Source organism: Gekko japonicus, unplaced genomic scaffold, assembly GCF_001447785.1.
Source record: "Gekko japonicus isolate JY-2015 unplaced genomic scaffold, Gekko_japonicus_V1.1 scaffold1666, whole genome shotgun sequence".
NCBI lineage: Eukaryota > Metazoa > Chordata > Lepidosauria > Squamata > Gekkonidae > Gekko > Gekko japonicus.
The window spans coordinates 326,623-340,401 of NW_015170331.1; the positions used below are offsets into that span (position 1 = coordinate 326,623).

A 13,779-nucleotide genomic window follows, 5' to 3' on the forward strand; every position below is an offset into this window, starting at 1 on the left:
AAGAGTGTCTCTTTCAATATGGCGTGATGTTAAGAATATGTCATCTGAAGGAAAATGTATACATTCCCCCCCTTCAGAATTGTCCCTTCTCCACTTAATGGCTGAAGCCCTGATCCAGATGGTCCAGGCTAGGTTGTTCTTGTGGATCTTGGAAGTTAAACAGGGTCGGCCCTGGTTGGTACTTGGATGGGAGACCACCTCTGCTTGTCTCTTGCCTTGAAAACCCCATGAAGGGTTGCCAGAAGTCGGCTGTGACTTGGCCATGCTTTCCACCACCACCACCGATGGATGAAATTAGCCTAAACAAGTAATTGAGATTTTTTTTTAAAAACTGGTTAGCGGCCCTGTATATTTTTCCTGTAAGAGGGCAGTCTTATTAAGAAGTGAATTGTGACCCAAACAGACTCCTTAAGGAGGTTATTGTTAATTTTTTGATGCTACCTCTTTAGCTATTTGCAGATCCTTGAATTTCCTGTTGAACAGAAGCTCTTCAGGGGCAATGCATGACTAGAGAGAGAGAAAGAGAAGCAGCTGGTACTTGGTTTGCTTTGTGTAAGATATTTATGGTGCTCTTTGGAGCGGTTCTGATTTTCTTCAGACATGCCCTGTTTAGATGGGGAGCACAGCTTGACAACCGTGTCTGGGAGATTGATGTGACCTCCAGACGGAGACCTTGGAGTTGGGTCTCATGGGGCAACTCTGGAAACAGTGGCTGCTTTGCAAGTTTTTCGTGAGAGCTCCTGGAATGAAAATGCATAGCCCTGTGGCACTGTGACAATCAAGTGTTTGCTTTGTCTTGTTCCGGTAGCACATGGAGATAACCCGTAGGAGTGGGCCAGAAGCCGGACTGGGGAGGAAGCAAGATAAAGAGAATTTTGGGGGAAGGGAGAAGAAAGGGACCCTGTGGTTCCTTCTTCAGTCAAATGTAGGGGAAGTATGTTTGACTCTGTTATTTTTTAAGAAGGGGCAATTTCATACCATACTTGAGGCTTTTTTCATTCCTTGGTTTTGTGATTCAGATGTGGAATCAGGTTTCTACAGATGGCACGCCAGCAACCAGGTAGGGAATACTTTATGGATTGGATGAAGTTGGCTTTTTAATATTTAATTTTTGGGGAGCCAGAAGGGTGTGTTTATTTAATTTGATTTAGCTTTTATAGTAGATGGTAACAGCCAAGAAGTGTTTCAGAAGAAGATCCCACTGAAGGAAAACTATCCTAACTGCGCTCAATAAAATATTAAATATTAAAGTGAACAAAATACAAAAGTTATTTGTGAAGTACAAAATGCATAAGATGAGTACAAAATATATACAGGTATTCAATAGTTATTAGTTGTTGTATTGGTTGTTAACGATGATCTCCAGAATGTTCAACCGTTTCGAAAGATATCTTCTTCTGGACAGATGAAGGAAATGAAGAACCTTGTAGAATAACATTGATAACAATACTGCATCAGTATCCATGGTAATTGTACCCATAATCAACAGTATTGTAATAATAAATCGTTTGAAACGTTTCCGTGCCTCCTTTCCACTGAAATATGGTTTCCAAGGTGGCAAAACTTTAAAACATTTCAGCATTAAAATAGCATTTAAAATAAAGTGTGTATAAAGTAATTCAATTAAAACCTGTATGCACATAACACAAAACCACGGAGGAGGGCCAGTGTTACTCAGCGCTTTGCCAAACAGAACAACAACAACAAAATGGTTATGTCTCAGGTGAGGAGGGGAAGACCTGGGTTCAGATCCCTGCTTAGCCATGAAGCTGAGTGGGGTGACTGTGGGCCAGTCGTTTCCTCAGCACCACCGGGGCTTTCTCACAAAGTGGTTGTGAGGATGAAGTGGAGGAGACGGGAGCTGCTTCTGCCAGCCTGAGCTCCTTGGTGGAAGGGCAACATAGAACTGACAGACAGAATGTGGCCTAGTAAACTTTTGTGGACTTGTTAGCCGGACTGTATGGAAGCTGCAGTGGATTGAGCAAGTGCCGTTTGTGAAGGCCCGGGAAAAAAACGTTTTCCCCCCGTTTTTTTCCTGAAGCCTTTTTTGTTTTTTTCCGAAAAATTGGAATAATTGAAAAAAGAAAAGAAAAAAAATTGATTATGGAACGTTTTATTTTAACATGATGGATAAAATATTTTAAGACAAGGTGTTCAAATATTTTCCAAATCATTTCTAATATATATATATATATAGTATCAGATCGATCTAACTAGACAAGGGATGGAGACTGTGCTGGTTGCCCTCATGGATGAGGCCTCATGGATTGAGGCGGGTCAGCGCTGCTGTTGTTGCTCAATCTGACAGCAGTGTTCGACATGATTGACTATGACTTTTGACCCACCATTTCACTGACATGGGGATACAGGGGACTGCTTGGCAATGGCTGTCCTCCTGTCTCCATGGTTGGAGACAGAGGGTCACACTGGGGAGGGGGTATTTCCATGTATGCAGCGTCCTGCAAGGGGCAATCCTCTCCCTGATATTATTTAACATCTATATGCACCCCCTTGCCCAGTTAATCTGGGGGTTCAGGTTGGGATGTCATCAGTATGCTGATGACATCCAGCTGTATCTGCTGATGGTTGGCCAGCCTGACTCCAACTCAGAACATATGACCAGGGCTTTAGAGGCCATGGCTGGTTGGTTGCAACAGAGCCGGCTGAAATTGAATCCAACAAAGATTAAGGTTATGGACCTGAGTTGTGGGAGGATTGGATCAGGAATTTGACTCCCAGCCCTTGGTGGGATGCCATTGATGCCGACCCTAATGGTGATGAGTCTAGGAGTGATTCTGGATGCCTCTCTTTCCATGAAGGCCCAGGTCACCAGTGCTGCCAGGTGTGCCTTTTATCATCTGCAGCTGGTCAGGCAGCTGGTTCCTTATGTCTCCCTACATGACCTTGTGATAGTGACCCACGCAAAGGTCACTTACAGGTTAGACTACTGCAACTTGCTCTATGCGGGCCTACCCTTGAGTCTGACCTGGAAGTTCCAGCTGATCCAGAATGTGCCCTGGATGGCACATATTCAACCTGTGCTGCGTGAGCCACGCTGGCTTCCAGTGGAGCACCAGATCAAGTTAAAGATGTTGGTTTTGACCTTTAAGGCCCTTAGCGGTCAGGGACCCTCATACCTTTGGGACTGCCTCTCTTAATATGCCCCAAGAAGAGCATTTTGCTCAGGAAGTAAGAACCTCCTGGTAGTCCCTGGCCTGAGAGAGTTCTGGCCCCTACCTGGTGGAACTCTGCCTAAGAACATCCAAGCCCTGCAGGATTTGTTACCTTTCCACAGGGCTTGTAAGGCAGAGATGTTCCGCCAGGCTTTTGGCTGAGGACAGCGATGGTACAATTAGGTGACTTGGCACCCTCATACCCCTCTTACCCCCTGTGTCCCCCCCTCATCTCTTACAACGCTTTGGCCATGTAATAAAGTAGTCAAGTGTAGCCACATCTGCAGATACTTAAATCTGCAGATTGGAGCCATATGGACAGAAGGGGGAGATCTTCTCTAAACTTGGGAACCCCCACCCCACCCCAGTTTGCAGGGAAATCTTGAAAAAATTGGAGGGGAGTGTAAATCCCCCAAAACAGAAGAGTTATGTCTGCCCATGTGCAGAAAACATTTCTCTGTTGGTGCTGCGGACTGATGGTAGAACGGTGAGGGAAGGGCACTGTAAGCAGGTGGTAGCAGCTGGGCAGTCCGGTTGGTGAGTGGCTGGCCTGCCAAGTGAGATGGGGAGGATGGATGCAGAAGGTCCCCGGTTCAGTCCCCAGCATCTCCAGCTAAAAGGGCCAGGTGGCAGGTGATGGGAGAGACCTCTCCCTGAGACCTCGCAGAGCGGCTGCCTGAGTAGACAATACTGACCTTGATGGACCAGTAGTCTGATTCAGTATAAGGCAGATTCATGTGTGATGTACAGAGTGGCAGGGTGTGCCACCATCACAACATTATCTGGTTGAGAGGAGCTGTTGTTGCCATCTGCCCTGTCCCCTGTTGTCACCCCTAGGCTCAGCCCGGCTTCTGCCGTCACCACCCCTGGGCCCAGCATGGCTCCCTGTGTTACCACTGTGGCCAGCATGGCTCTTGGTGTCACTGCTGCTGCCCCCCAGGCCTGGCATGGCTCTCTGGCACACCACCGGCCCCACCGGAACTGTCCTGGCTGCTGCTAGAGATGAGTTAGGAGCCTGGCCCAACCTCCCCTGGGGTGGGGGGAGGCAGGCAGAGCTTCAATGATGGGGTGGGTGGGTGTGTAGATGGAGCAGTGAGGATGGGGGGGAGAGGGGAGGAAGGAAAGTAGGGGGGATGGAGTGCCCCCCCTCCCTGCAACCTCTTTGTGGGTCCCCACTCATATATTCTAATTCTCAACCTGGCCAAATCTGAGGATGCTAAAATCCATGTATTGGAGCCATAAACAGATCAGAGAAATGCTCCACATTTGCAGAAAAATCAGAAGTCTAAAAAAATACACCTTTTAAGAAAAGGAGCACCTTTAAGAAATGGATGTCTTCAGTGGCCATTGGTAGACAACCATGGCACTGTTGCCAGCGTTTCAGGCTTGGTTTCTGTTAGTAAAAAGGCAGGGGGAAGGGGTAATGCCCTTTCAAGCTGTTTTGGCCTTCGATGGGGGAATTCATGGGGGCCAGGCCTGGCAGTAACCACTGGCAACTCGCCAGCACTGCCTGACTCACCCAGCCCCGGATGCTTGCTGTTGTTCAACAGCAGCCAGTGTAGTATAGCAGATAGAGCTTCAGACTAGGGTCTGGGAGACCCAGGTTAAAATCAGCACCCTGCCATGGAAGCTTGCTGGGTAACCTTGGTCCAGTCACATACCTGCAGCCTAGCATATCTCTCAGGATTGTTGTGAGGTATTTTGCTCACTTATTCCAAATGAGGAAATATTTTGTTGGAATGTTTCAGTTTTCCCCAGCATTTAGTGGGTAAGGGAAAAGAAGAGTGTGTCCCCCCCCCAAAGTTCTCTCCTCCCATGCTTTATTGTGTCTGTTCACCAAGTGCCTTGCTATTTCCTACCAAGTGATTGGTTGATGCTTCCTATCAGTAATTTTTTTAAAAAAATGCCATAAACCTGGTCTGGGGGGAAAATGGGAGGACATCATAGAAAACACTGGAATGCAATGGCTTGGAGTTAAGTGTCTGGATCCCCTGAAGTAATCAAAAGTACTCATGGCAAAACTGACCTGTACTAACAACTCTTGCTTGGTTTGGGATTCTTCCTATTAAAGCTGTTTTGAGAATTTTGAAGTCGATTTTGGGTGCATGCTCATGGGTACATACAAAGACGACCCTTATGGAGTTTGACCGGGAGTCCAGTGGCACCTTAAAGGTATGCTGGCATAAGCTTTTGTGGGATGGGGCCTGATTTATCAGTTAGACTGCTGATCTGTGTAGCCCATACAGTTTACTCTGTTGGGCAAGGGTCTTTCCCAGCCTTGTCAGTGGAGCCGAAATCTTCTGCATGCAGAGCATGGTATCTGTGGGTGAGCTATCGCTCTTCTCTCTGCGGGCTTACTGACTGGAACTGACAGCTAAGCATTTTTTAAATCCTTAAATGCCTTTGTTTTTGTACTTGTAGCGTATGTCAAATGACCCTGGCACCTGTCTACTTATGAAACAGAGGGTTGTATTCTGGAATGCCAAGCAATTGTTTCATGCGCCCCATCCCTTCCCTCCCCCCAAAGAAGTCATGCACTGAAGTGCTAGATTATGCATGCATGAAGATTTGATTGGCAGCTTGGTTCCGATTGCTGTCCTAGGGATGCCAGCCTCCAGGTGGGACCTGGTCAGTGCTCCCTCTGAGCTGCGGGGTCTCGTGAGCCAAAATTCTACTTTGTGAGCTGCTGGCGTGTGTGAGCAAGCAATTCAGCTACTGCATAAATTAGTTTGCTCAGGAGCCATCCTTCCTGAGCTAAGACAAAAATGTGAGCTGGAGGCTAAAAAACTGTGAGCTAGCTCACACTAACTCAGCTTAGAGGGAACACTGGCTGGAATCCCCTGGAGAAAATGGATGCTTTGGAAGGTGGACTCCATGGCGTTGTACCCCACTTAAGGTCCCTGTTCTCCCCCAGCTCCATCCCCAAATCTCAAGGAGTTTCCCAACTTGGAGCTGGGTCCCAAAACCACTTGGCCCTACTGGGCCCCAGAGAAGCCAGGCTGGCTGGGACAAGGGCCAGGGCTTTTTCAGTAGCAGCTCCACACTGGTGGAATGAGCTTCCGGAAGACATCAGGGCCCTGCGGGACCTCTTGCAGTTCTGAAGGGCCTGCAAGATGGAGCTCTTCCACCAGGCCTTTGATTAGGGAGCCGCATCCAAGAAACTGTAGCCCTGGGCCAACACTAGCATCATTGTCAACAGCCAGTTAACCCAGACTACGCTATCAGCTGGCTGTTGTCTGAGGATGCTGCTAAGTCCGCCATCTGATACAGACTAGCACTTTATATTTTATAATATTTAGAATTGCACTGCTCCGATTTTATTTAATGCTGTTTTAATTGTTTTATATTTCATGTGCGCAGCCCTGAGCCTGCCTTGGAGGGGAGGGCGAGATATAAATTAAACAAGTAATAATAATCATCATCACTTCCCTCCCCCACCCCATGGTAGCAGCCGGGGGACGTGGCAACCCTAGGCCGTCCCCTTCACTTTTCTCATACCACAGTGCAAATCTCCCAGGCCTTTGGCAGGTCCATTTCAGGCAGGTATTTGGCAGGTACAACTTACATTATTACGGTCTTGACCCGCATACAATACAAACAGTATGAAAAAGAAGGGGAAAAACAGAGATCATCTACAGAATAAAAATCTAACTTTAAAAACTTTAAAAATGCGACTCTCGCAATCTGAGAATCAGTGCACAGAACTCAGCGACTGAATGTGTAATCCCTGCATTCTTATCTGACAGAAGCCAGTGAAGTCTTGCTTTGTTCATACTGATGTGACCAGGTATCCTATCAACTAATGGGGTAATGATTTTAAGACGAGCCTCTCTGTAGCATGGGCAACTGGAAAACATATGTTCTACTGATTTGACCTTGCATGAAGTGCATGAACATAGCCTTTCAGGGTAGGGGTTTTTATTATACCTGCCTTGAATAACTGCAGATGGAAGGGCAGAACATCTGGCTAGGACGAATGCCCTTCTAGAGTTCTTTCCCTCCACTGGTCAGATATGTAGCCGACTCAGTGGTGCTTTTGATATTTAGCAGTACCCCGAGTTTTGAAGCCTTACTGATATCAGATTGTCGTTCGATATCCTCAACTCTTTGTTTAATTAGCCCTTTGGCTTGTTCAAATCCATAGGAGTAGCTAAGGTGAGAAACCAGTTCTATGAATATAAAGGTAGACTGCCTTAATCCAACTGGATTTGAAATCATCCTGGAATATCAGGGGAAGCAAGCCTTGAGGAGGGATCAGGTACAACTTTATTCCTAACGTGAAGTTTCAGCAGTTGGGTCAGTGTTGTACCTGTTGATGGTAGACTTGGGCCCTTTCCGCACTCTCCTTTTAATCCATGTTAAGCAGTGTCCTCCAAGCAACTCTGCACTAAAATCGAATTCAAACTCTTTAATCCAGGGCTCCCCCCCCCTTCTGCACTGAAATCGAGTTCAACCTTCTTTTTATTCCGGTTTCCCCCCCTATTCTGCATTACATTCCCTCCCTTCTGTGGTCAGCCCAGTTTCAGCCTGCTGTTGCCCCCGGTTATTCGGATGCTGTTTTGCCATGGACTGAAATTGCCTTGACTTGAACACTGAGAAAATCCAAAGTGGCAGACCTTTGGGACTAGGGAGAGCAGGTTCTTAAAACTCTTTCCAGATCTAGAAGGCCACACTTGCGCGCTCTGTGTCTCTTTCCTTGTGTGCCCAGTTTGGCTTTATTTTGAGTTTCTTCGCCAAGGCCATGCATGCACACTCTGTATCTCTTTACCCATGCGCCTTGTCTGACTTCATTTTGAGTTTCTTAAAAGGCCGAACTTTAATCTTCCGGAAGGTTCCAAGGGAAGGATTTGCTTCATCCCCCTCACCAGTCTCTCTGGGGTTCTTGTTCCCAGAATGCAACTGTACCACTTCCATTACCAAGCTGCCTTTTGGCATGTCGATAAAACAAGTGCTTGACACACCTCCCCGCAGCTTTAGAGCTATTAAGAGAGGGAACAAGGAGGACTGTGACTTTCGCCTCAGTGTGTTGAGAGCCCCACAGGGAGGGAGAGGTTTGTGGAAGCTGTGAGACCTCGGTGCTCTGGGGCTTATTGGAGAACAGAGCTGAAGAGGGTAATCGTCTTTTCCTTTTTAAATGCATGAGGTTCTTGAATCTCATTCACAGCTTGCAGGGGCCTGTGTAGAAGATCTCAAAGGGGCAAGATGGCAGTGCTGGCCCAAGGATTTGGGGATGCTTGAAGTGTGAAAAAGACTTTCTGCCGTACTTGGTGCCAGTGTTACATATTCAGCAAATAACAGGGACGTATGAGATTTCAACAGGACACCAGGTCCTCATGTTATCATTTTCACTGAGTTTCAGGTATTATATGGAACTGCCTTAAGCCCTTGGTCCACTGAAGTCAGCAGTGGCTCTCCAAGGTCTCAGGCCAGAGGTCTTTCACAGATTTTTTAACTGGAGAGACTGGGGATTGAACCTGAGACCTTCTGTGTGCCAAACGGATGCATTACCACTGAGCCACAGTCCCTTCTCTCTGAGACTGCATCTATGTCTTGGTTGGCCAATTAACATTGAGAAGTTTTTAAAAAAAGTAAACACTATGTTTAAGTGTGTTCTACTCTTCCTCTGAAGGGCTAAGAGTAGCATCAATAGTATTAGAACAAATTTGGAGTCCGGCGGCCCCTCTAAGACCAACAAAGGTTTATTCAAGGTATGAGCTTTCATGTGCATGCACTTTTTCAAATAGTATTGTAACTCTTCATTTGGGATTCATGGGTCATTCGATCACACCCACCAGTGCAGGGGTCTCCAACATGGTGCCCCTGGCTCCCACCGATACCTTTCCTGGTGCCCACCAAGTATTTTTAGAAAGTGGGAGGGGTCGGGTGGGGCTTTTGCTTAGCAAGGCTCCTGATTGGCCATTTTGTATCTGGCTCCCACCTCCTTGGGCAGGCATGTTTTGACTGCACCAACCACACTGTGTTAGAATTCCAAATGTGCCTGCAGGCTCAAAAGTTTGTGGACCTGTGCGGTAGCGGGTACTGACTGAAAGGAGCCAGGCCTGAAGCAGTGACGCATGTAGAGAAGCAGCAGACAGCCTCTTCTGTAAGATCCATCCTTCGGGGTCCTAGTGAATTACTAATTTTCCACAAGACTGGTAGCAGGTCTCTCGTTCCCTAGCTCAATTTGTGAATTGCTTGTTCCTGCACGGTGCTGCAAATCAAAGAAGAGGCCTTCTGCTCCCACTCGCAGCCCTCCACTAGTCTCTTCCATTCCTCTCTGCATCTTGTTGCTCTGGCTGTTGATGGAGGTCTTTCAGTCAATGCGCCCAGCATGATTGCTCTGTACATAATTGCACCCTCTTTGCTGCCCTGCTGGGTTATGAAAACCGAAAGGGAGCTTGTGAGTTGGGAGTGTTTTAAAAAAATTTTATCTGAATGACGGTCTTAGAAGAGAACATAAGAATAAAGTTCGAGTCTTAGTGGCACCTTTAAGACCAGCAAAGTGTTATTCTGGGTATAAGCTTCCATGCACTTGCACATGAAAGCTTACACCCAGAATAAACTTTGTTGGTCTTAAAGGTGCCACTGGGTTCAGATTTTGTTCTGCTGCTTCAAAACAACACAGCTACCCACCTGAATCTATCTTTGTAAAGAACCTATTCAGCCACATCTCAGCTAAGAATCTTGCTTGCATAGCCCTAAGGAAGTTGTCTGGGATCTAACAGTTCCATGGGTCCCAAATTCTAGTTAGCCTAGTCTTGTAGGGCCCTAGTGGTACACCTCGGGGTATATCAACAGAGGCATCACATCCAAATTACAAGATGTCATAGTCCTGCTGTACACTACATTGGTTAGGCAATACCTGGAGTATTGTGTGCAGTTCTGGAGGGCTCACTTCAAAAAGGATGTGGACAGAATGGAGCAGGTGCAGAGGAGAGCGACGAGGAGGATCGGGGGCCTGGAGGCCAAGCCCTGTGAGGAAAGGCTGAGGGACCTGGGAATGTTTAGTCTGGAGAAGAGGAGGTTGAAGGAGGACACGATTGCTCTCGAAGTATTTGAAGGGCTGCCCCTTAGAGGAGGTCAGGGAGCTGTTCCTGTTGGCAGCGGAGGAGAGGACTCACAATCATGGGTTTAAATGAAGGGTGGGAAGGTACCGGCTGGATATTAAGGAAAACATTTTTACAGTCAGAGTTGTGCAACAGTGGAATGGGCTGCCTAGAGAGGTGGGGAGCTCTCCCTCACTGGCAGTCTTTAGGCAGTGGCTGAATGAACACTTGTCAGGGATGCTCTAGGCTGGTCCTGCATTGAGCAGGGGGTTGGACTAGATGGTCTGTAGGGCCCCTTCAAACTCTGTGATTCTAAGCCAGAACAACACCAGAACTTTCCCTTCCTTCCACTTGTAAAGCTAGAATAGCCATAGGACCTGTGTAGCTCAGGGCTTTCTGTTATGACTCACAGTAGGTTTCCACCCCCGCTACGTCATGTCTTTCCTGGCAATGCCAGAGGTTATACATGGGGACGGCCTTCTTCACGCCAAGCACATTCTCGGCTGCTGAGCTGTAGTTTCTGTCTTACAAATCAGAAATGTGAAAATGCGCGCACCTCCGCCGAAACCTGAATCCACCCCGTGTCTTGAGCTCAGTAGATTCACCATGGTAATTACGTCTGAATGGGCATGGAGAAGACCTCCTTTTCCACCCAGATCTGTTCTGCTCGGTATCTTGTATTTCCAGCTTGTTCTCAAGAACACCATGGCAGTAATGGATTTGCAGTACACCTGTCCCTTAGCAAGAGCTTGGAATCTTACCTTGTCAAATCACACTCACACCCCCATCCCCAAGCCTTCCATTATCAAAATGTTTGCTCGAAACAAGAATATTTTATAGCTCTTGTAGAACGAGTAGATCTGGGTGTGTAAGATAAGTTTGTTGAGCGGATTTGGTTTGCTGTGAAGGAATACTCTTAATAGTCCCATTCTTAGCCGGGTGGCATCCTTCGAAGTCCGTTGAAGTCAGTGGACTTAAAAAGGGGCAGCGCTTGCTTACTAACGAATCGTAAGCAACAGGATTTATTTGGGCAAAGGAGACTCAGATATTCTTCCGGGAGTGAAAACGATTCAGTGGATTGAAAAAATTCAGCATCGATAGTAACTGGTTGTAGGAGGTCCGAAATGGAGTTTTGGGTAAATTACAGCAAAAACCTGTGCAAGCTACTGCAGTCCAATCCAGGAGTCTGCAGCCTTTTTGAGCTTGAGGGGACCTTGGAGTTCTGACATAGCAAAGTGGGAGCAGCCACAAAATGGCAGCTTCGGGCAGGGGAGCCAGCCACAAAATGGCTGCCGCAGCTCATCTTCAGCCACACAGTGCAGATCCTTGGGCCGTGGTTGCAGCTGCTGCCACGGCAACCTTTTTGAAAAGCTGCGCAGCCAATCAGAAGCCTTGCTGGGTGAAAGCTCTACCTGGCTCCACCAACTTTCTAAAAACGCTTGGTTGGTGTGGGGAAAGTTGTTGGCAGATGCAATAGTTCCCGTAGGCACCATGTTGGAGACCCCTGGTCCAGTGGTTAAAACCAACACCTTAAATTGGATCTGGAGACTAATTGATAGACAGTATATAAATATCTGTGTGTGTATGTGTATATGTATGGGCCACGGTGGCTCAAAGGTTAAGATGCTGAGCTGCAGACTGGAAGATCTGTAGTTTGGCAGTTCGAGACCCTGGTGCCGCGTGATGGAGAGTGCTCCTGTCTCTGGCTTCAGCTTCTGCCAACCTAGCAGTCTGAAAGCAAGAAACTGCAAGCAGATAAATAGGTACCGCTGCGGTGGGAAGGTAACATCACTCCGTGCATCTTGGCGTTTAGTCATGCTGGCCACATGACCACAGAAACGTCTTCAGACAGCACTGGCCCTTCGGCTTGGAAATGGCGATCAGCACCACCCTCTAGAGTTGGATTTGACTGGCTTTCGAGCAAGGGAAACCTTTACGTTTTAACCTTTATAGCTTTCACAGAATTGGAGCAATATGAACTAGTCCGCTAATTCAGAACAAATCTTGTAGCACTGCTGGCCCAGTTTATGTATAGGTAGATTTTCCCTGTCTCTCTTTTTACCCATACAAGGGGACACACATGTGATATCCCACCTGCATTTTTAAGTGGTACAGTCCAATGTTCCCTCTAAGCTGTGGAGCTGTGTGAGCAAAAATTCTACTTCGTGAGCTGCTGGCATTAAAGTTGTGAGCGAGCAATTGGGCTGCTGCATAAATTAGTCTGCTCTGGAGCCATCCTTCCTGAGCTAAGACAAAAATCTGTGAGCCAAAGGCTAAAAAGCTGTGAGCTAGCTCACACTAACTCAGCTTAGAGGGAACACTGGTACAGTCCCATGTGGGAAGGCTGTACCACATGACTTTACTGAACATGTAGATCAGGCTTAGCAGTTCACTACCACTCTCACGGTGGTAGAAATATCCCTAGGAATAGTTCTGTCAGCAATATGTTTAAAGAGTAAGTCCAAAAGGGTTCTGTTATTAACTTTGGTGTTTCCCTTTCAAATCTGCCTTAGGTAGCCATGTCCGCCAAAGCTATATCTGAGCAGACCGGGAAGGAGTTCTTGTATAAATACATCTGCACCTCGTCCGCCATCCAGAACCGCTTCAAATATGCCAGAGTAACACCCGAGACCGACTGGGACCATCTAATCCAAGATCATCCCTGGCTGTTGACTGAGGTGAGCAGAGTAAGCTACGTTATCTCCTCCCTGTCCCTTACAAGGCACCAGGGCTATTTTTGGGCAGGAACGCACAGGAACGGAGTTCCGGCTGGCTCCCAAGTTGGCCACGCCAAGCAGGAACACATTAGCATAATAGGCCACACCCAACAGCAGGAACTCATTAGGATTGGCTACGTTAGGGGTGTGTGGCCTAACATGCAAAGGAGTTCCTGCTCCCAAAAAAAAGCCCTGGGTTTTGTCAACAAACAAGGTAAAGAAAATAAGAAGCAAAAGGTGGGTGTGGCTGGGTGACCACACTTCTGGTAACATAGGGATGTGGCCTAATATGCGAATGAGCTGTGCTGTCAGGGGTGTGACCTAATATACTAATGAGTTCCTGCTGTTGGGTATGGCCTATTATGCTAATGAGTTCCTGCTGGGCTTTTTCTACAAAAAAAGCCCTGCAAGGCACGTCACGTAAAGATCTGTGCCGGGCCTGAACAAAAGTCGTTTTAGGGACCTAAAATTTCCAATATCTAGGTTCTGGTTTCATGCATGCAAACAGGGTGTAGGGGGATGTTTCAAATTCAGCCCCCAGGGAAGATCATCTGCTTGTGAGAAGCTAATGGAATCTACTCAGGGGCAGACATGGTCCAGCAGTGTACCAGGCTGGATGCCCGTGTGTTGCTAGACACCTGTGCTGCAAGGGCCACTCAGCCTGGATCTGGCCAGTGGGGCCAATGATGGGTGTCGAAGTCTGAGAGTCCCATTTTTTTTGTCTCGCATATCTTGGCGGTGCAAATCGAATTGCAAGCAGAAGACATTTCTCTGTCTTTTCTTGCATTCCCCTCTTCTCTCTCTCTCTCTCTCTCTCTCTCTCTCTCTCTCTCTCTCTCTCTC

At 47.3% G+C, this 13,779-nt stretch overlaps 1 protein-coding gene across 5 annotated transcripts in view; it reads left to right on the plus strand.

Moving 5' to 3' along the window:
• Nucleotides 1–13,779, plus strand: part of ACLY (ATP citrate lyase) — a 101,891-nt gene that overhangs the window by 13,156 nt on the left and 74,956 nt on the right. For 4 of the 5 annotated variants that reach the window (XM_015418132.1, XM_015418134.1, XM_015418135.1 and 1 more), the window contains exon 2: nt 12,733–12,897. In XM_015418132.1, coding sequence (XP_015273618.1) covers nt 12,739–12,897 — 159 coding nt within the window. In that variant the 5' untranslated portion in view covers nt 12,733–12,738. The remainder of the gene's footprint in view (nt 1–12,732; nt 12,898–13,779) is intronic. The other variant, XM_015418133.1, reaches the window with a different exon arrangement.